General features: G+C 51.1%; 5 protein-coding genes across 5 annotated transcripts; 1 reads left to right on the top strand and 4 right to left on the bottom strand.

The window, feature by feature from the left end:
- Window positions 1-311: 311 nt before the first annotated feature.
- On the bottom strand, window positions 312-3,046 carry aurkb (aurora kinase B). Its single transcript, XM_068740665.1, has 9 exons — window positions 3,041-3,046; window positions 2,596-2,634; window positions 2,376-2,457; window positions 2,251-2,296; window positions 1,948-2,136; window positions 1,416-1,554; window positions 1,016-1,164; window positions 701-875; window positions 312-485 (listed from the first exon to the last, which is right to left on the bottom strand). The coding sequence occupies exons 1-9, from the start codon at window positions 3,044-3,046 to the stop codon at window positions 312-314; spliced, it is 999 nt and encodes a 332-aa protein (XP_068596766.1).
- A 2,396-nt stretch (window positions 3,047-5,442) lies between these two features.
- LOC137895346 (F-box/LRR-repeat protein 12-like) lies at window positions 5,443-7,043 on the bottom strand. The gene is made up of 3 exons (XM_068740831.1): window positions 6,940-7,043; window positions 6,729-6,804; window positions 5,443-6,483 (listed from the first exon to the last, which is right to left on the bottom strand). The coding sequence occupies exons 1-3, from the start codon at window positions 7,038-7,040 to the stop codon at window positions 5,443-5,445; spliced, it is 1,218 nt and encodes a 405-aa protein (XP_068596932.1). The 5' UTR covers window positions 7,041-7,043.
- Window positions 7,044-7,361: 318 nt separating this feature from the next.
- cops6 (COP9 signalosome subunit 6) lies at window positions 7,362-10,090 on the top strand. Its single transcript, XM_068740421.1, has 10 exons — window positions 7,362-7,404; window positions 8,065-8,190; window positions 8,268-8,399; window positions 8,481-8,569; window positions 8,730-8,792; window positions 8,893-8,940; window positions 9,063-9,177; window positions 9,326-9,418; window positions 9,564-9,664; window positions 9,778-10,090. Exons 1-10 carry the CDS (start codon window positions 7,362-7,364, stop codon window positions 9,916-9,918), a joined length of 951 nt encoding a protein of 316 aa, XP_068596522.1. The 3' UTR covers window positions 9,919-10,090.
- A 498-nt stretch (window positions 10,091-10,588) lies between these two features.
- Window positions 10,589-12,417, bottom strand: and3 (actinodin3). The gene is made up of 5 exons (XM_068740663.1): window positions 12,400-12,417; window positions 11,911-11,965; window positions 11,770-11,814; window positions 11,534-11,694; window positions 10,589-11,445 (listed from the first exon to the last, which is right to left on the bottom strand). The coding sequence occupies exons 1-5, from the start codon at window positions 12,415-12,417 to the stop codon at window positions 10,690-10,692; spliced, it is 1,035 nt and encodes a 344-aa protein (XP_068596764.1). The 3' UTR covers window positions 10,589-10,689.
- A 530-nt stretch (window positions 12,418-12,947) lies between these two features.
- On the bottom strand, window positions 12,948-19,181 carry mcm7 (minichromosome maintenance complex component 7). Its single transcript, XM_068740459.1, has 15 exons — window positions 19,074-19,181; window positions 17,207-17,286; window positions 16,697-16,861; window positions 16,488-16,612; window positions 16,232-16,412; window positions 16,010-16,147; window positions 15,783-15,932; window positions 15,587-15,701; window positions 15,382-15,513; window positions 15,225-15,308; window positions 14,913-15,124; window positions 14,566-14,831; window positions 14,297-14,465; window positions 13,675-13,784; window positions 12,948-13,436 (listed from the first exon to the last, which is right to left on the bottom strand). Exons 1-15 carry the CDS (start codon window positions 19,102-19,104, stop codon window positions 13,211-13,213), a joined length of 2,184 nt encoding a protein of 727 aa, XP_068596560.1. The 5' UTR covers window positions 19,105-19,181; the 3' UTR covers window positions 12,948-13,210.
- Window positions 19,182-19,296: the final 115 nt, after the last annotated feature.

Raw genomic sequence — 19,296 nt, 5'->3', positions numbered from 1 at the left:
TTAAAGTACAGACTGAGGGAAACAAAACATGCTTTGCCCCTCAACCATCAAACACCTCATCTTTGACGTCAGAATAGCTGTTGGCAGTGCAACAGAAATAAGGGGGGGGGGGGGGGTCAACGCAATCATACAAAATCATACAAAATAAAAGTGTAACGATTTTAAAGTTACAGAAAAAAAGATTACATTAAAAAAGTGACAAGACACATGGGGAAATACACACAGCAAAAGAGAGCGTCCTCGGCCGAGTCTGTTCAGAGGGACAGTTCATACACTCCTCACTGAGATGCATGCAGGCGGGATGGGAGCGCTCAGCAATTCTTGGCTGGGCAGACGGGTGGCAAGACTCGACGCGAGTTCCCACGCACCCAAGGGTGGTCAATGACGCTCTGCAGGGGGAGGCGGTCGTTGGGGTTGTGTCGGAGCAGCTTAGAGATCAGGTCCCGTGCCCCATCGGAGATCCCTTTGGGGAACTTCAAATCCACCTGCAGAAACAGCAAAATAGCATTCACCATCACATCTGCAGGGTGTCGTGTTTATCTTCACAAACTGATATCCTTTTATTTTAATCCAGTGATAATCAGTGATAATCCATTATGTGTGCACGACAGTTCAAAAGCAGGTTTTGTTTTCTCTGCATTGCGTGATCGACGTTCACAGAAGCCAATGTACTCATAAAGGTTGGATGTTGGACGCTAACCTTCATAATTCTCTTGTAGGTCTCTGTGTGGCTGGCAGTTTCAAACGGTGGGTTTCCCACCAGACATTCATAACAGAGGACACCGATGCACCACAGGTCCACCTTCTCACTATGTGTGTGGCCCTCAATCATCTCCGGGGGGAGGTAGTCCAGTGTCCCACACATTGTGCGACGTCTGGACAGTGAAGATGATGCAAATGGGAGCGGAGAAAGTGTGCATTAAGCAACAAGCAGATTCACGACGCAACGTGAAACAGAGGCACGGAGCGGCCGTCGTTGACATTTGAATACCTTAACAGCACAGAGATTCCTCACCTCAGAGAAGGGGCATGAACGGACCAACCGAAATCAGCGATTTTTAGCTCTCCTCGATAGCCGAGTAGCAGGTTCTCTGGTTTGATGTCACGATGGATCACTTTCTTCTCATGGCAATACATCAGCGCATCGGATATCTCCTCCATGTACTAGAAGGGCGACGCGATTGGCGTTGGATCATAACAATAATGCAAAATCAAGTTTAAACTATTTCAGCTTTTAGATGTAGATCTCGCTCGGAGTTCAGACTGCCTGTCAAAGACGAGATACAGCGAGTCTTTGCAAAATACTCTCCAACAATCTACAAACAAGGTTCATAGGAAAAAGGATTTATTGTTTCTAAAAGCTACGTCAGCGCAAATTGAACGTTCTCCCGCTTAAAGGCAGCGATAAATCTTACCGTTGCGCTACGCTGATCATCGAATCTCCCACATCTCTGTAGCTCCTTGTACATTTCCCCACGTGGAGCATACTCCAGCACTAAGAACACCCTCTTTCGGTCTTGGAAATAATTGTAGAAGCGCAGGATGTTGGGATGCCTGACAAAAAAAAAAAAAAAAAAAAAAAAGACAGATGGCCATTAATGAAATGTCTTCATACAAACGAAAGACATTTGATGCCAATGTGTTCAAAGCATAATAATAAAATGTATTATTTGAGCAACTGGGTTGAGTAAACAGAAGCTGAATTAATGTGGACTAATGCGTAATAAAGGCTCAGCAAGACACAAATGCACTTCTGTTTTCATTTTGCTCTCGGCATATCAAACCTATAAATGATTGTATTCGTCAGCAGATGGTTGAAAAATGGCCTGCAAATAAATGAAACTAAAGAGTTGCCCAGAGGGAGATCGTACCCAGAAAGAGCACTGGATAATTCAAGGTTTGTTTGAGGACGAACCGAACGGATCGTTATTGTTCCAGGATACCCACTTGAGATGTGCCTGAATCTCAATCTCCCTCCTGAGCTGATGCTCCACGCCCTCCTTTTCCATCTGAGATTTGAACAACACCTTCAACGCCACCACGGATTCCAGCTTCTTGACCCGAGCAAGGTAGACGTTACCAAATTTGCCCTTCCCCAGCGGTCGACCGATGTCAAAGTCTGAAATGGAGATTTTCCTGTGGAGGAATGGTTATAGAGACATTTACATATTCTCACGTTAACCATCCACATATAAAAGCACGGCAAAAAAAAACTTTCATCCACAAATCAAAGCTCCAGAATATACATACTTTGAGGCTGAATTGTAGGACGAGCCAACACACTCCCTTCCAGGGCCTAAAAATGATCACATAATCAATACAGACACATTTCCACGGCTGCGTACCTGCTGCTCGTGATAGGACAGTAATCTGACCCGTTATGGTGCTTCCGCCCATCTCTGCGCTGGGCTTCACCTGAACACGCCGCGGTCCTGCCATCATGCTGGGAGCTGGGAGCTAGCATTAACAACCAAACACAGGAATAAGAATGCATTAAAAAAAGAGAGACAGTCTTACAGTTCACGCATCACCATGACAACCACTTTTGGTGTTCTGATTAGAGATGCCGTTTGTAAATGTTGCCTTAAAGCTTACCGTTCGCTGAAGAGCTCTTGGTTCATGATTCTCCTTATTCTGCAAAGAGATAACACAGAGATAACACGATTCGAGCTTCTAATCGCGTTGCCTTTCAAATGCAGAAGATAAAAGATCTTTAAATTTAAACCAGGCAATCCTGGAAAGATGTGCTCAGATGAAGAATGACGTGATCAGATAACACACACATATTAATATAACCGTTGGGCACCGCGGGTTGTGATTAAAATGTATAAAACGTACTGCGTTTGTAAACTATAACGCGCGAATGCTCGTTCTTTGTATTCACGGAGGAGAACGAGAAGCTATGCTAAAACTAGCTCAACACGGATACGAACTACCGTTAGCTAGCAGGGGCTAACCCGTCGCTTCAGACTCACTCGCATGTTCGGTTAGCTGCACCGATACTCGTCTGTCACAATCTAACATTAAAAACAAGACTTACTTGCATCGCGGAAAGGAACTAATCGATGAACCTTATAGCGAACTTAGTCCCAGGTTCGATATTTTCAAGCGCCTTAGCCGCCAACGTTTTCAAAAAGCTACCTCGCACGAATGCAATTGGTCATTACGGGGACGCAGGGAAGACTCGGATTGGTCAGAATTGTCCCAGGAGGCAGCGTGTGATTGGTAGACGCACACGCCCCAGGCTATTGTACCCGCCCACTTCCTGATGCTGTGAGAGAGCACTTGAAAGCCACGTTTAAGCGAACAAAGCTGGACTCGTTTTATTGCATCTATTAGGCCATTTCATTATTACAAGTTATTCTCATGTACAATCAAGGGATTTAAAAATGTCCCACTATTTACACCAGTCGAGTGAGTAGTGACTAGTGACGAAAGAAAATGCATGATTCTATAAATAAACACAAAACGACAAATGACACTTGTTTTTTTTTTTTCTTGAAGTGTATTTATTAAAAAAAACAATTTATAGCCTTGAAATTTTAACGGATGGTTTAAATACGACAATTCACATCGACAAAGCTCTTGCATACTTATTTCATGTCTATTTTATTTTGAAAAAACGAAGACATTCATCAAAATTTCTAAACCATACAAAAATTAAGCAACTTTCACTTGATTTAAAATTTGTTATGCTGTTGTGTAACAACAAAACCCAAGAACTGCATCTACCGGATATACTATTTCTGAATGTATACAAATATGAAATGGAGCGAAGGAACAGGAAACAGGTGCCTCAGAGGATGACACCCTCTTATGACTCCAAAGTCTTGCAGAAACAGGTGCATGTTTTGTTTCATATTTTGAGACTACATTTTACAGACATTTTATTTTTGGATGACTCGAGGTGGGTTGTTTTCATGTGAACATCCTGCTTTAAAACCAAAGGGCGGCGGTGCAGGGTTGGTCGATATGAACGCATCTAACCGCAGATTTCTCCAAACCATGTAGAATAGCCACCTTTCTGACTTAAGAACATCTGGTTCTCTGAAGCCATGCCTCAAATCAAAGAGCAAGTAACTTACCTTAACTGGTACAGTTTTAATTTTAAAATGTTTCTCATTTTAATATTTTTGTAAAAAAAACAAAAGTAAATATCACAATATATAACTGTTAAAATGACTTTCTATTCACATCTGAAGGAAACTTGCGTCTTTGTCTAGACCAGAAGAGGTCAGTTGTACAGTAGTGACGTTCCATTCTCCTTCTGAAATTGGAAGAATCCAAAAATATTCAGGAGGGAAAAAATCTGTTACTTAAATCTGAAAAAGCAGGCAAGGAGAATTATCTAATTAGAGCCAAACACTTAAACATTGGATTTTGAACCTTTTCCTGAAAGCCTGACTAACTGAAAACTGTGGGGACTTTTTCTGCGATACTTTAAACATTTCTATGAACTCATTGTGTTTACAAGGAACACAATAAAACAAGTAAAATGACCCTTGAATGCTTGTCACCTTTTTTCTCAGTTAATTTATTTCTAAAGGTGCTACTGACATGAAATTTTCGCCAGATGTTGGTAACAACCCACACAAACCACCATAGCTGTCCATTAATTAAGTTACATGTTTAAAAAAAATAGATTGACAGGGAAAACGTATTGGGACACATGAAGGAAAGGAGGAGCTCTCTCAAGACCTGCTTATTGCTGCAAAACATAATGATAGCATTGATCCAGAAGGATTTCTAAACTTCTGAATCTTCTGGTGAGCGCTGTTGGGGCCATAATCTGCAAGTGGAAACATCATTTCACCATAAACCGGCGATGACTATGTGCTCCTCGAGGCGTTGTTAAAGAGCCAAGGACCTGGAATGAGCAGTCACCAAATAAAAGAAAATAAAGCTGCTAGAATGGTCCAGCCAATCACCTGACAGGAATCCAGAGAAAATCTGAGAGAAGAACTAAAGCTCAGCGTCCACAGACGAGGCCCACAGCAGCTTCAAGATTTGAAGAATATTTCTGTGGACGAATGAGCCGAAAACCACACCTGAGCAATGCCTGTAACTAGTTTCTCCACACAGGAGGCGTCTTGAAGCTGTTTATTACCAGCAAAGGTTTTAATACGAAGCATAAAATACATTTAAGTTAGTAGGTTCAATACCTTTTTCCTCCTGTGTCATTCCATTTGATTACGCATCACTTAATTTACGGGCTCTAAGGCTTGATTTAATTTCTTTGCGTTTGTGGGATGCATAATTTGTTACCGACATCCGGTGAATATTTTATGTCTCAACCAGCAGCTTAAGAAAAATGTTGCGTACTTATTTTACCCACTGTATGCGATATCCTTAAACCTCTATGTGGGTTCATTAGCATCATAGCACTATATCCGTACGCGAAAGACATGTTTCTAGTTCAGTTACGTGTTCAGGAGACCTCATTCAGTCTGCGCTGACCTGAACAGAGCAGTTGGTGAAAACTAGCGTGCAGGAAGGCAGCAGCTCGGCCAGCGAGCGGCGCAAGCTTGGAATGGGGTCATTTGCGTCAAAGGTCTTGTTGTCATCGCTGCTGTTTTCGCCACCTTCGTCTTCCACATCGTCCCGCTCTTCTCCGCCAGCGTCTTCCTCGTCCGCCGCGGGCTGAGACTGTCGAGGCTGGAAGACCACGTCTGAAAACGTCATCCGCCGGAGCCCCCGCAGCATCCTGCAGCTCCGCATTATCTGCATCTCCCGGAGCGTGCAAGCCCACAGGCACAGACACTTGAGATCCTTCAGGCGGCTGGCGCAGAGCAAGCCCGGACCGACCTCCTTCCCGCCCAGACTCAGCTCCTCCAGGCCGAGCCACCCCGCCCCCAGGCCGAGGGAGGCCATTTGTAACTGGTAACCTTGCCGTCCGGTGATTCCTATCTCAAAGAACTTGAGCCTGGAGAGACCCTCCACGCCACAGATCCCATCCTTGGCAGCGCAGCTCCTCAGGCCGTTAGCCGTCACGCGAAAGGTGTCGCGCAGCTCCAAGCGAGCGAGCCGTTCCCACGACGTCAGACTCTGCAGGTGTTGGTCCGTGAAAGAGGGCACGTTGTTGAGGACCAGCCTCTCGATCCCAACCCCCGACTGAGAGGCAGACCGTTTCCTCTTGAGTTCCCGTCGCTGCTTTTGAGCACCAACACTAGACGTCGCCTCCGCTTGGGCGGGAGCGGCCGACGCGGGAGTCTGGTGGAAGAATTCTCGCGGTAGCTCACAGCCACACAGCTCCAGCACCTGCAACGTCGGGGGCAGGAGCTGGCAACTGGCCAGGCCTCTCAGGTCAGCGTGCAGGAGGTAAAGCTTACTCAAGCGAGGGCACTTGGTGGACAACGACTTGAGCCAGGATTCGGAGAGGAACGTGCCCCCTCGGGCAGAAAGCAGCAGCCCCCGCAGGCGGAGGCACCTCAGTCCACAGCCCAGGTACTGACGAAGCAAGAGCCAAAGTATGCGAGACGACACCTACCAGAGGAAGGACAGGATATGACACGTATGCGAAGGACGGGGGGGCTTACGTTCACTGACAATTCAGGAGCGAAAGAAATAGTTCCATGTGTTTATCAGTAACTTACAGTGTGTGTATACACGATAATACTTAGTTGTACGGTTCTTTTACGGTACCTTAAATACAGGACACGTCGTATAAAAAGAACACTTTGAAGGAGATGGGTAAAGCCCCCCCCCCCCCCCCCCCGGGACAGTCTTACCCCCTTCCATGCAGTCAGGTCGACCGTTCTCCACAGTCTTTGGTCCTTAACGAGACGTTTCCATCTCTTACACACTCTAGAACGCCGCCATGAAACACAACGAGCAAATGAATCACGTGACAGGGTTCAGGCTCAAGGCGAGACGCTCCTGACTTTCGGTTCAACAACAATAAATGGTGGATCGCTGTTAGCGAAGTTGCGTTTGCCTTACCTCCCGGCTCTGACGAGCTCACGCACACTCAAATGCGACAGCACATCGATTAAAATGTTTTCGGGAAAGTAGTCCAGATTACACACTTTAAATTCATCCATTTTGTAAACAGAAGTCCTGCAACATTGAACACGGACTGATTTCCGTGCGCACAAATGGTTGTGTTCACGTCAGTGATCCCCCGGAAACGACGACCCAGCGAACTAAAGGACCTAGCGGTTACAGCCGATTACAGCAAAGGTGCTATTTAAAGCTTCGGCTCGCATTCGAATCCGTTTAGCTTTCTGTTTAAACACTTAATAAATCTGTCTCCGACGGTAGAAGCGACGGCGCCGCTCCCAAAGCGCCCCCCGTTACCGATATTGCCACCTATCGTCCGCTCAGCGAATATTCCAGTGCGCCTGCGCGGTTTACCGGACAAGATGGCGACCAGCAATGGCGGAGGAATGGAAGTGGATGGGGCAGGCGAGTACATTTCCAGTTTCCTCGTTGATTCCTGCGCGATAATAACAGGAACCTGCGTGCAGACGGTTCCTGCGTGCCGTGAACTCCTATCACGGGTGGCCGTGGGTGACGCCCGTGGGGTGTTAAAGGGGTGTTAAAGGGGTGTTAAAGGGGGTATTAAAGGGGGTGGACGGACGAGCATCTGGTGGAGAAGCTGTCAACGAATTCATCCATTTGGCCGGTTGTGGGTTTGTCATCGTGTTGCGCTTTTACCGGAGTTGGAATTCGGGCTCTCTGGGAATAATATCGATTACCGGTACCGACAAGCCAACGTCCGTCGTCCAGAGATGAACCGGTGACGATCAGCTCCATCTATGAAGAACTTTATTTGTCCTATATATATGTTATTACACAGTGAAATAATTAGTATATTGATTAATCGTTTCACGAACATCATTTCCCAGCAACACGTAGTTTGACAACAGAGATAGGGATTAAAGGAATATTATTTTTTTATAATCAGACCCGACTCGGCTGAATTTTTCAGCATAGTGTTGATATTGGAGAGCTAAAATGTTTTTTATCAGCAATGGGCCAGGCAACGCGTCGCTGGATACGAGTTTATCATTTATTGACTTGAATCAATCTGATTATTTTCATATCCTTTCACTGTGACTGCAGCCAGCCCCGGCGTCATGGCCTCGGGGGTCACCGGGAGCGTCTCCGTCGCCTTGCACCCTCTGGTGATCCTCAACATATCCGACCATTGGATACGCATCCGCTCGCAGGAGGGGCGGCCGATGCAGGGTGCGTACGTCGTGGCGTGCACCGCGGCCGCTCGCCGGTCGCTCTGTAACGCCGCCCGCCGTTTTACGTCTGTTCAGTTGTCGGCGCTTTGATCGGGAAGCAGGAGGGCAGAAACATCGAGGTGATGAACTCCTTCGAGTTGTTGTCGCACACCGTAGACGACCGCGTGCATATCGACAAGGAGTACTACTACACCAAGGAGGAGCAATGTGAGCGGCCGCCGCGTTGGGTCGTCATGAACCGAGTCCTCGCTGCTACGTTTCTCTTTTACATTTCCTTTCATCTCTCAGTCAAGCAGGTCTTCAAAGACATGGAGTTCTTGGGCTGGTACACCACGGGGGGCCCGCCTGACCAGTCCGATATCCACATCCACAAACAGGTAGACAAAGGTTCAAGTGATCGGACTCCGATCCAGCCTCAGCATAAATAAAGATATTATTATTAACTATTAATTATTATTAAGCAACGACGAGTAAGACCGAGCCGTGTTGGGCTGCAGTCGCCCCCCCGGAAACGCTTCCGTTGTCTCGTCCCGGCAGGTGTGTGAGATTATTGAGAGCCCCCTCTTCCTCAAGCTCAACCCGATGACCAAACACACCGACGTGAGTTCCTCGGCTCTTCCTTCGTCAGAACGCGGGAACACCGAAGCGGCGTCTTTTAGAATCCCGCCGCTTCAAACGGCGTGTCCTGTTTCTCCCGCAGCTTCCCGTTAGCGTTTATGAATCGGTGATCGACATCATCAGCGGCGAGGTAATCCTTCCCTTCTGTGCTACGACATACGACCCGTCCCGCAGGAGTCAGCTAGGTTGCCGCGGAGACTCGTGTAATCCCGTGTGTGTGTGTGTGTGTGTGCGTGTACTTTGAACCGGTAGGCCACCATGCTGTTCGCCGAGCTGACGTACACTCTGGCCACGGAGGAAGCGGAGAGAATCGGCGTCGATCACGTTGCTCGAATGACGGCCACCGGTACCGGAGAGAACTCCACAGGTAAACGGCCGTGCTGTGATTTTACTGCAGCGAAACAAAGTCAAGGTTGAAAGAGGAGAGGCGGTTCGGCAGATGTGAAAACCCTCCCGAGTTCTCCCGTTCTCTCGCCCGCCTGCGGCGTAACCGGCGCGGCGCTCTGTCGTTCCAGTCGCTGAACACCTCATAGCGCAGCACAGCGCCATCAAGATGCTCCACAGTCGGGTGAAGATCATTCTAGAGTACGTCAGAGCCGTGGAATCAGGTGAGGGGAGTTTCAATGAGGCGGTGGGGGCGGGCCCCTCCGCGGCGCCGCCGTGATGACGATGCCTCGGGGGCGACGCATCAGCATTTTTTTGCAGTGTTTTGACGCTTTGCTCCTTTTCCCCGTCGGTCGTCTCGGGCTCCAGGAGAGGTTCCGTTTAACCACGAGATCCTCCGAGAAGCAAACGCCCTTTGCCACAGACTGCCTGTCCTCAGCACCATCAAATTCAAAACAGACTTCTACGATGTAAGGTTTGAGCAGACGTTGTGCTAAACTCTAAATAGTTTCACTGAATCTCACGGGGACGTTTTCTTCAAATGAGAGCTTTTAATGAACAAACTTTTCGTTTCCCCTCGCAGCAATGCAATGACGTGGGCCTCATGGCCTACTTAGGCACCATCACCAAGACCTGCAATAGTATGAACCAGTTCATCAATAAGTTCAACGTGCTGTACGACAGGCAGGGCATCGGCCGGAGGATGAGAGGGCTCTTCTTTTGAGCCGGTCAGAAAACGAGCACTGATGTTTGTTTTGTTCCCTTTTCTAGTTTACTTTTTGGGGTTCTAATTTGATCAGCTAAAACAAAACTTTAAATAAAGCTGTTGCTTTCCAAACCAGTTCACCATTTCCAACCACTAGTGTATCTAAAAGCACTTAATTACACTACTCTGGGGGGGGGGGGGGGGTGGAAAGAAGTGACTCCACTGTACATGAACATCATTATTTTACCCTGTTGTATTGTTAAATGTTTCTGTATGTAATAAATGACCTGATTTTTTTTTTCATGGGATTTTGACACTTCTTCCGACACACACACACACACGCGCACACCGTGCGTTTTGAAAGCACACCGCGTGCAGCTGCACCTTTATTGTCAGGAGTGTTTGCAGTTAAGTCATCTTTTGAAGTCACGTTAGACGGGGGTTAGACTGACTAACAGGAGAAGGGGGCGGTGTGGCAGAGGCCTGTGTGTGTGTGTGTGGGGCGGGGGGGGTCCAAAAGGAGTCAGCATTTTAGCGGGTATTAAATGAACGGTGGAGCCAGACGTAATTACACCCGCCCCCCCCCCCCAGGCCGGACGTGTGAGCCTGGAAGGAACCCCTTCTGAAGCCGAGACACGACTCGTCGTTAACCGATGACGAAACGTCACTTTATTATCTCATCGTCTCCACAAAGCCGAAAACATGACTCATCAGTTTCATAATGTTTAAACAAGTCCCTCGTAAGACGTTTAAACCCTTCACCTCTACTGCAGCACGTCCCGGAGCGTTTTAGGGACCGTCGTCTGCGGGTTCGTCGGCGGAGGCGGCGGGCTGGGGGTACTGGAAGCGCAAGGGGTCGTAGAGGTCATCCCGGGGGTCGTAGGCCTTCTGGTGGTAGAAGTAAGGATATGCATAGTGGGGCACCTTCTTCTCCAGGGGACCGAGAGGAACCGGCTCCTCTTGCTCTTCCTCCTCGACAGGAGGAGGCGGTGGCGGGGGGGCGGCCGCCTTCACATTCCCCGGCCTGGGCTGGTCGATCAGGCAGTCGGGGTCCCAGTAGGGGTCGCAGTCGTACTCCATGGCCTTGAAGCTGCGGCTGGGCGCCGGAGGGGATTTCTTGACGAACAGCGGTGGAGGCGGCGCAGACCTTTTGGGTGGAGGGGGCAGCCTGATCGGCTCTGGGGTGGCTTTCTGGGGCGCGCAGTGGGGGTGGTACCGTGGGTCGCAGAGCACCGGCACGGCGCCGCTGGGCAGATAGACGATGTGGGGCTTGCAGAGCGGGTCCTTCTTGTTGCACAAGTAGAGAACATCCGCCTGGGAGATGGCAGGAGGCCGCGGGAGCATCGCCGGGGGCTCCGTGGGCCTCGGGGCCCCCTTCATCGGCGGAGGAGGAGGAGCCGCTTTACACTTCTTGTCCGTGGCCGGGTCACACATGATCATTGGTACTCCCAGTTTGCTCTGGAAATAAGAAGCATTGGGGCCATAAGTGTGTTCCAGGTACCTCATCTGCTGGTAGAGCATCCGCAGCTTGTCGATCTCATACAGCTGAGAGGCAGGAACACAAATTCAGAAAGACCACGGGGGGGGGGGGGGGGGTCTATTTTAATAAATACCACCGGAGACGTCTTCTTACCCCCTCAGTGTGTCCGATGCTGCTGTAGTAGCGATAGTAAGACTGGAAGTCCGGGTTCCCTCGGAACCACCTCGGGTCCGCGTTACGCTTCGGCCTGGAGTGGGTCAGGAAGCCGTTCGCCTTCTCCGGGTCGGTACGAATCCCACCAACGGGAACCATCTCTGTCAGAAGGAGGGATGAAGCTCAAAGTGTTTGAAGACCTAAAACGATGCAAGTCGTCTCAGATCGGCCGTTACCTTCCTGCTCCAAGGTGCTCAGCAGAGATTTGGCTTCCAACAGGCCTGGGAGACGAGATGGATCACGTTACCGGCGTCGACCCGCTACGTTTTTGGCACATTTTTGTCCCCGTTGTTGCAGAATGAGGACTCAGAACTCACCTGGGATCAGACAGCAGAGAGCCCCGATCATCCAGGGGGGGGAAACCATCTTGAGCTGCAACCCACGGAGAGGTTTCACAGCAAAAACAAACGCGTATAAAACGGATTAGCAAAGACTCAAAGCCCGAAAATAACTTCCACATTTGTATGCAAAACAAAGGCAAACATTTTTAATTTAAATCTTTCACTTTTACTGTACTGTATACGGTAAAAAAAACCTCGTACCAACCACATTAAACTATTTCAATCGAATCAGAGCCTCACAAGGATAAATACTTCAGCCCGTTTCCCTTCTTTGGTTCTAATTAATGTAGATAATTGATAATATGAAACAGCCAATCAGCTCCAGATGAAACTGAATTAAACGCAGCTTTGATTCAAGTCGAGCAGGAACCGGGACTCACCTGCTGAAGCTCGGGACGTGCTCTTCACTGCGCGCACCGGACCGCGTGGCTTAAATACCCAGCCCCCCCAGCCCCCCCCTCGCACCCAATAGGACGCCACCATGTCAGACCCAAATATCACCCCCCTACTAATGTTTAATATGAGGCCTTCGGCGCCAATTACGCATAAAGGCCTCTGCGCGTTCAGCAGCAGAGCCGTAAAACGGAGCAGACTTCAAACGGGGGGGCGCCCGTTAAGTCTGGGCGGAAAGAATCACCTGCTGGGACGAGAGCAACGTGGAGGAAAATGCTGCCGACGATCACAATACGTCAGCCAAAAAAAATAAAACCTGCACGGAGTCCGAAGCTCCAGAAGGCGCTGACGCCTCACCGGCTGGTTATCGAGTCGGGGCTCCGAGACACGACGTGGGAAACGATCAATGTAGAGGACGATCAGCTGTTCACTGTTAATTTGATGTTTGACCCCGAGGATGGATCAGAAACCTGACAGGATTTCATATTAAAGCCGCCAGCTCCAAGGAAACTTCTGAATCCAGATCCTGGTTCCTTCCAATCTGGTTTGACGTCTGTCCTGTTCCAGCCGGAAACCAGGCGTTCAGCGGCGACTGAAGCACGAAGCACAAACCTGGAGTTGAACCATTAATTTATTAGAACTGCTCGTCACAGCGAGGCTCAGATTTAACGCTGAACCGCCCGATTCTGCATGAGAAGGTTTCAAAGACAGAACCGAGAACGATCCAGATGTTACATATTTACAACCGGCGTCACCGGAGAGCGGGAGCAGACGCCCCAAGGAGGAAAGAAAGAATGTTTAAAAACGTGTCCATGCTCTGCTTCTGAAGGGTCTACAGAAAGCCCCGCCCCTTAGGTGAGGAGGAGGAGGAGTTCCGGGTCCTTCAGACGAAGGTGATGCGGCTGCGGGCCTGGTTGATTTGCCAGACGTTGAGCTCTTCATACTCCTCCAAGGCCTCCTTGAACTGGGCGGGGGTGAAGCCTCGCGTGACGCACCGCTGCTCCGCCTCAGCCATGCGGACGACCCCCCCAGCCCCGCCGCGTCCCGGCCCCCCCTCCGTGGCCAGCTCCCTCACGAGGGAGAAGATTACATCGGATGGGCGCTGAGTCCTGGAAGGGAAAACACATTCAGGGCCTGACCGAAATGTTTCAGACACACCCCCCCCCCCCCCAACGCCAACATGCTGCCGTGTGAACAGCGCCATTAAAAATGGACGTGCGTTTACAACTTCCTCCAGGGAGCAGACGAGAAACTAATGAAGGGGATTCAGAGTTGGACGTCCGGCTACATCATTAGAACAGAGTGTGTGTGTGTGTGTGGGGGGGGGGGGGGGGCTCAGACACCAACCTGGCGCTGCTGGATTTGTCAGCTTGCAGCGAGTCCTTGGACATCTCCATGAGCCTCATCGCCTCGTTGACGTCCTCCTTCTCCACGGCGTCCACCATGTGGAGGCGGGCCTGCATGGGAGGGGCCACAAACAGGCTTGAGACGGAGCCCGGCGGCGGTCGGACGGAGGCTCATCCGTCCGGAGGGCGAAGGCTGCGCTGCGCCGGCACTGTCAGACCGAGACAAGTGCAATGCCCTGTGGGACGGCCGGCAGTTGCCCAAGTCTCCGCCTCTCAACGCCGGCGAGTCCGCTGCAGGTCGCACCGACATCCGGCGGCGCCGCCGACGGATCCGACCACGGTCAGCTTTGCATGGGTTTGCACAGCTGCTCCGAACACACAGGCCGACTGCCCACCCCGCAAAGCTGGCCGGGACCAGCGCCAACCAGGAACAGAATAAAGCGGCCGCCGCCGCCGAGTCACGGCTGGAGAGCGTCGTCCTCGCGTAGGAAGGAAGTGCTGACACTGCAGTAGTCCGAGTCATCGCTACCTGCACTGTAAGCACTTTATCTCACACGGGACGGCTGACGGAGGCCCGCCCTGGAACCGGCGCCTCTCGGGAGCTCCCAGACGTTCATGCTCACCAGCGCCGTGGACAGGCGGAGGATGGAGAGGAGGGTCCGGGCAGAGGTGAAGGTCGTGTCTTTGCCCACGCGGGCCTCCTTCCTCATTTCCACGTAAGCGGCGGTGATGTAGTCGGCGAGCGACTCTGGAATGGCCGGCTGGCGCTTCTTGCAGAGCGTGATGTAGCGCCTGATGAGAGAGAGAGAGAGAGAGAGAGAGTCGTTATGAACTTTATTTAAAAACACGACCCATGTAGAAGTAAGGGACACGCCCCCCCCGCCCCCATTACCTCATCAGCTTCATGTCGATGGGCGTGAAGTGCATCGGCGGCTGGCGGCAGTGCTGGTGGACGTAGGTGATGTGGCGAGCCAGGCGCAGGTCGGCGTCGGCGTCCGGCTTGTCCTGGATCAGCCAGAGCAGGTCGAAGCGCGAGAGCAGCGCCGCCGGCAGCTGGACGTTCTGCTCGATGCTCTTCCGCGGGTTGTAGCGGCCGTAGGCGGGGTTTGCCGCCGCGAGAATGGAGCAGCGAGCGTTGAGGGAGGTCATGATGCCGGCCTGGATCGACGGAGCACAGCGGTCGTCACGGTTACACGTCCCCATCATTTAGCTTACTCGCGCCGTGGCGACTCGCCGCACCTTCGCGATGGAGATGGTCTGCTGCTCCATCACCTCGTGGATGGACGTACGGTCGGCGTCGGCCATCTTGTCAAACTCATCGATGCAGCAGACACCCTGGTCTGCGAGGACCAAGGCTCCGCCTTCAAGGGTCATTTCGCCGGTGAGGGGGTCGCGCATCACGGCGGCGGTCAGACCGACCCCGGAGGAGCCGCGACCGGTGGTGTACTGACCTGGCGAGCAGAGAGGCGGAGCTTAGGGGACATCAATAATAATAACACCCTTAAGGATGTTAAAGAAATGAAACATGGAAGGAGGCGGGGCGGCGCTCACTCCGGGGGGCCAGCCGGTCGATGTAGCACAGCAGCTGGGACTTGGCCACGCCGGGGTCGCCCATCAGGCAGATGTTGATGTTGCCTTGAGGGGGAGGAGCCGAGTCAGAAATGGTTTAAGGTGAATCAACGCCCCCCCCCAGACGTTCGGGGCTCACCTCTGATCTTCATGCCCTTCGGCGCCTGCTCGACGCCGCCGACCAGCAGCAGGAGCAGCGCCTTCTTCACGTCTTCATGCCCGTAGATCTCCGGCGCTATGGAGCCCGCCAGCTTCTCGTAGAAGCCTTCCTCTGTAAAGACACGGCGGCTTTTATTAAAAAAGGAGACGGCACGACGCGACGCCAACGTCCAGCGATCCGCCACCTGTGATGCCGCGCAGCTCCTCGGGCGTCAGCTCCTCGCCGCCGAGCGCGTCGTCCTCCGTCTTGTTCATCAGCGTGACGCTGTGAGCGTCCAGGTACGTTTCAGACAGGAGACCCTGAAGACGAACGAGTCGGGGTGAGACTCGACGCCGTTCAGGGCGTCGGCCCCACGCACGCACACACACACACACACACACCTGGATGGCCTGTTTAAAGCCCGTGCGCAGGAGAGGCAGGAAGACGCCGGTGATGGCGACGTGGTCTCCCGGCTGGGCGAGCCGCGTGTTTTCTCCACGGGCGTAGACAGACATGCTCCTCGGAATGTTCCCGACCGGCACCTGGTCGCTCTGCGACAGCACCAAAGGGTCGGGGGGTTAGGATCCGACCATCTCGACCCCCCCCCGGTGGATGAACACCCACTCACATGCTCCTGAATACGCAGCTCCTGGAACTTGACGAACTTGGAGCCCCTGGTCTGCAGGTAGAGCCGCCCCCCGGACTTGTTGGTGACGCAGTCTTGGCTGGGACACATGATGAGGGGCATGAAGGAGGGAGACTGGATCTGACACACGGAGACGGAGGCGGAGACTCGGTGAGGGACGCCGGCCCCCGTTTCATCGAACCCCCCAAACGACCGAACTCTCACCGGCTGATAGGTCTCCGCGCCGCACTGATCGCACGTGTACGTGGCGACGGCGATCATGGGCTTCACTTCGGTGGCGCGAGTCACGATTCCACGGACCGTCACCAGATTCCCGATGGCGTCGGCCCGCACGTCCCGAACCACTTTGGGTTTGCTGGTGCCGGGCGGTTTGAAGTAGAGTTCACTGCGGGCGGGGGAAACGAGCGTAAACAGCAACGCCAACGGGGCGCCCCGACGCGCCGAATCCGTCCGAACCTACAATCTCCTCATGAGTTCAGGCGGGTACTGGTTGCGGGGGTCTCTGGCGTCCGCGGGGTCGCGGCCCCTCTGCTCCATCATCAGCCTGTGCTCGATGTACACGTCCAAAGCGTCCTTGGCCACGACCTGAACACAAACGCAGTCCCCCCCCCCCTTTGAAGTTACTGCGTTCGGTGAAGCCGACGCTCGGACGAGCCGGTCCAAACGTACGTCTCTCTCTCTGTACTCCGGAAGAAGCTCGTGGACGGCGTCCGAGAACAAAGCCGTGTAGCGCTTGGCGTTCTCGCAGATGCTCTCCACCAGCTCGGGGTCTTCTTCAGCCACGTCGTCCAGGTCCACGGAGAGAGACACCTGCTCTCTGTGCGCCAGCGCCACCTGCAGAGAGCGTTTTAGCGGCGCGGCGGCAGGTCAATACCGAGCCGGGCCGTCACTTCTTCAAAGCAGGAACTAACGAAAAGGCCGTTACGCCTGAGGGACATTTTAAATTTAACAATCAGCTCTGAAGCAACAACCTTTCAGTGGTTATTGATAAATCAGGTGGCTTTGATCTATTTGCACACAGCTTTTATAAAATAAAATAAAAAACAAGCTATATATTTATAATTTCAAAAAGTTGGTTAAATGTCTATTAAGATGTCGAACAATTAAGTCCTTATTTTAGTGCAACACCAAAACGCCTGTAAACTAAAAAGCCGCATCGCAGCAGTTTCCTATACTTACAAGTTGTGCTCCGTATTTGAACACCTTCTTCCCATCGTCATCCTCAGAGTAGAACTCCTGCAGGAAGCGTTTGCATTTGTCTGGAACAGACAAAAACACGGTCAGCGCTAGGGGGGGGGGGGGGGGGGCTAAAACACACACACACACACACACACAGAAGCGTATCGGGTTTAATCTGTCAAATAGCGTCTAACATTTTTGCTTTGATCAGATAGAGGTAGTTTCCAAGTGTAGAAGGCGGGGAGGTTGTTGTCCTGCGACCCCCCCATCCTATAATCGAGATGAGTCACTATTGTAAACGGCAGACAAAGATAAATAAAAAATAGAGAATAGTCTGCTAGTGGGGAACTACATGAACCGACTGGCGTACCAGAACTATTTAAGGTTCTAGCGTTACGCAGCACCGGAGTAAGAAGGTAAACACAACCCCCCCCAGTCGTTTACTCCAGGGTCCATTTCCCCCCCCCAGAGGAAATCTCTCACTTCTCTCAAGATCCATTAGAACAGAGAACATTTATTCCCCATCACAATTAACCAAACGATGAATGAGAAACAGCCTCCTTACTTTGACGCCGTAGCGGGAGAAGCGCGGCTGCGGTTTATCATTCCTCTGTTCGAGGATGTTATTGTAAACAAAGCAGCACATGGCTTTTTGTGCCTCGTCACTCGGTACCCCTCCGCGCGACTCATCCGCTCTTCAAAATAGTCCCGGGTTGTTGTTCTCAAAACATGACCAGCCATCTTCTAACGTTAGCATCAAAAAGGTAGCTCCTGCTAGCGTGAACTCCCACGCGTTTTAGCCACCGCTACAAACCACTGTTAAGTTTATAAATAATAAAAAAAAAGAAAATGTCGCCGGCTGCAGGTTTTTGATGATAGATTCATCAAAAACAAGCATAACCCCGGTATTGATTGATTGAGATAACGGTAAACGCTTCGTTTGAAGTGTGTTTGGCTACTGGGGCGCTTCCATTGTTGTGCGGAAACTGGTTTGACTGGCGTCGCTCACGGCGTGGATTCAACCCGCGCGTAAAGACGAATAAACAACAACAACAGCAGACTGGTGGCCGACATTGTTCAGCGAAATCGCGCTAATAATCATTTTAATAATAGCCATCCACGGACAGCTCGTTAGCCAACTAGCGAGCATGCTAACACGTAGGTTTGGCTAGTTAGCGGCAGTGGGTGACTAGCTAGGTTTGGCTAGTTAGCGGCAGTGGGTGACTAGCTAGGTTTTGGCTAGTTAGCAGCAGTGGGTGACTAGCTAGGTTTTGGCTAGTTAGCGGCAGTGGGTGACTAGCTAGGTTTTGGCTAGTTAGCGGCTAGCCTGCCTGCAGCAAACTGGGAAACAACGTGAACCCGTGAATGTTAATTCGTAAACGTTTCCCTCGAATACCATTTTTAATAATGTAACGGGGCTATTGCGTTACTTTCACATCCATGATGGTTAAAATGAAATAAAAAAAAAAACCGAACATCGTTCTACGAATTCAGTAAATGCGAGATGGGTTGAACCGCTAACTACGCAAGGTTTAAAAAGTCACGTCGATGTTTCACGCTGCGTTCGGCCCTCATCGATTTATTGTAATCAATATAAAGTTATTGTTTGACATGTGCTCCTTTGTCCAAGCGGCTTCATCCGGGTCACTCCGTAATCACCAGCAGCGCAGTTGCAAACGCGTTGCCTTGACTTTAATGACGCGGAGTGACCGAAGCTACTTAATTAAATACGCCACATACTAAACGAATCAGGATCACTTATTAGTTTATCTGATTTCTAAAGTTAGGAGACATTATTACTGTTTCTGCTGGGCATTCATTCTAACAACCTGTTGCTCCCACGCTGCTGTGAAAGTTAACTCATTACCTTTCTCCGCCGCGTAATCCTTCCGTGCCATGGCTGCAGACGCGGAACCTTCAGCTGCGCTAACTTAAATCCGAAACTGGATTTCACAAAAAAAACGTTTTATCTCACTCCCGATTTAAACGCTTCACTATTACCGGAGTTCAGCCCTCGGTTCTCTCCGGTCGCGGAGAAAGGAGTTGGCGCGAATCTGGCTGACGTGTACAACAGCCAATCATTTCAACGC

The sequence above is a fragment of the Brachionichthys hirsutus genome, chromosome 6 (assembly GCF_040956055.1).
Source record: "Brachionichthys hirsutus isolate HB-005 chromosome 6, CSIRO-AGI_Bhir_v1, whole genome shotgun sequence".
NCBI lineage: Eukaryota > Metazoa > Chordata > Actinopteri > Lophiiformes > Brachionichthyidae > Brachionichthys > Brachionichthys hirsutus.
Note: the sequence above shows the minus strand (reverse complement) of the source record. Positions and strands in the feature narration are given on the sequence as shown.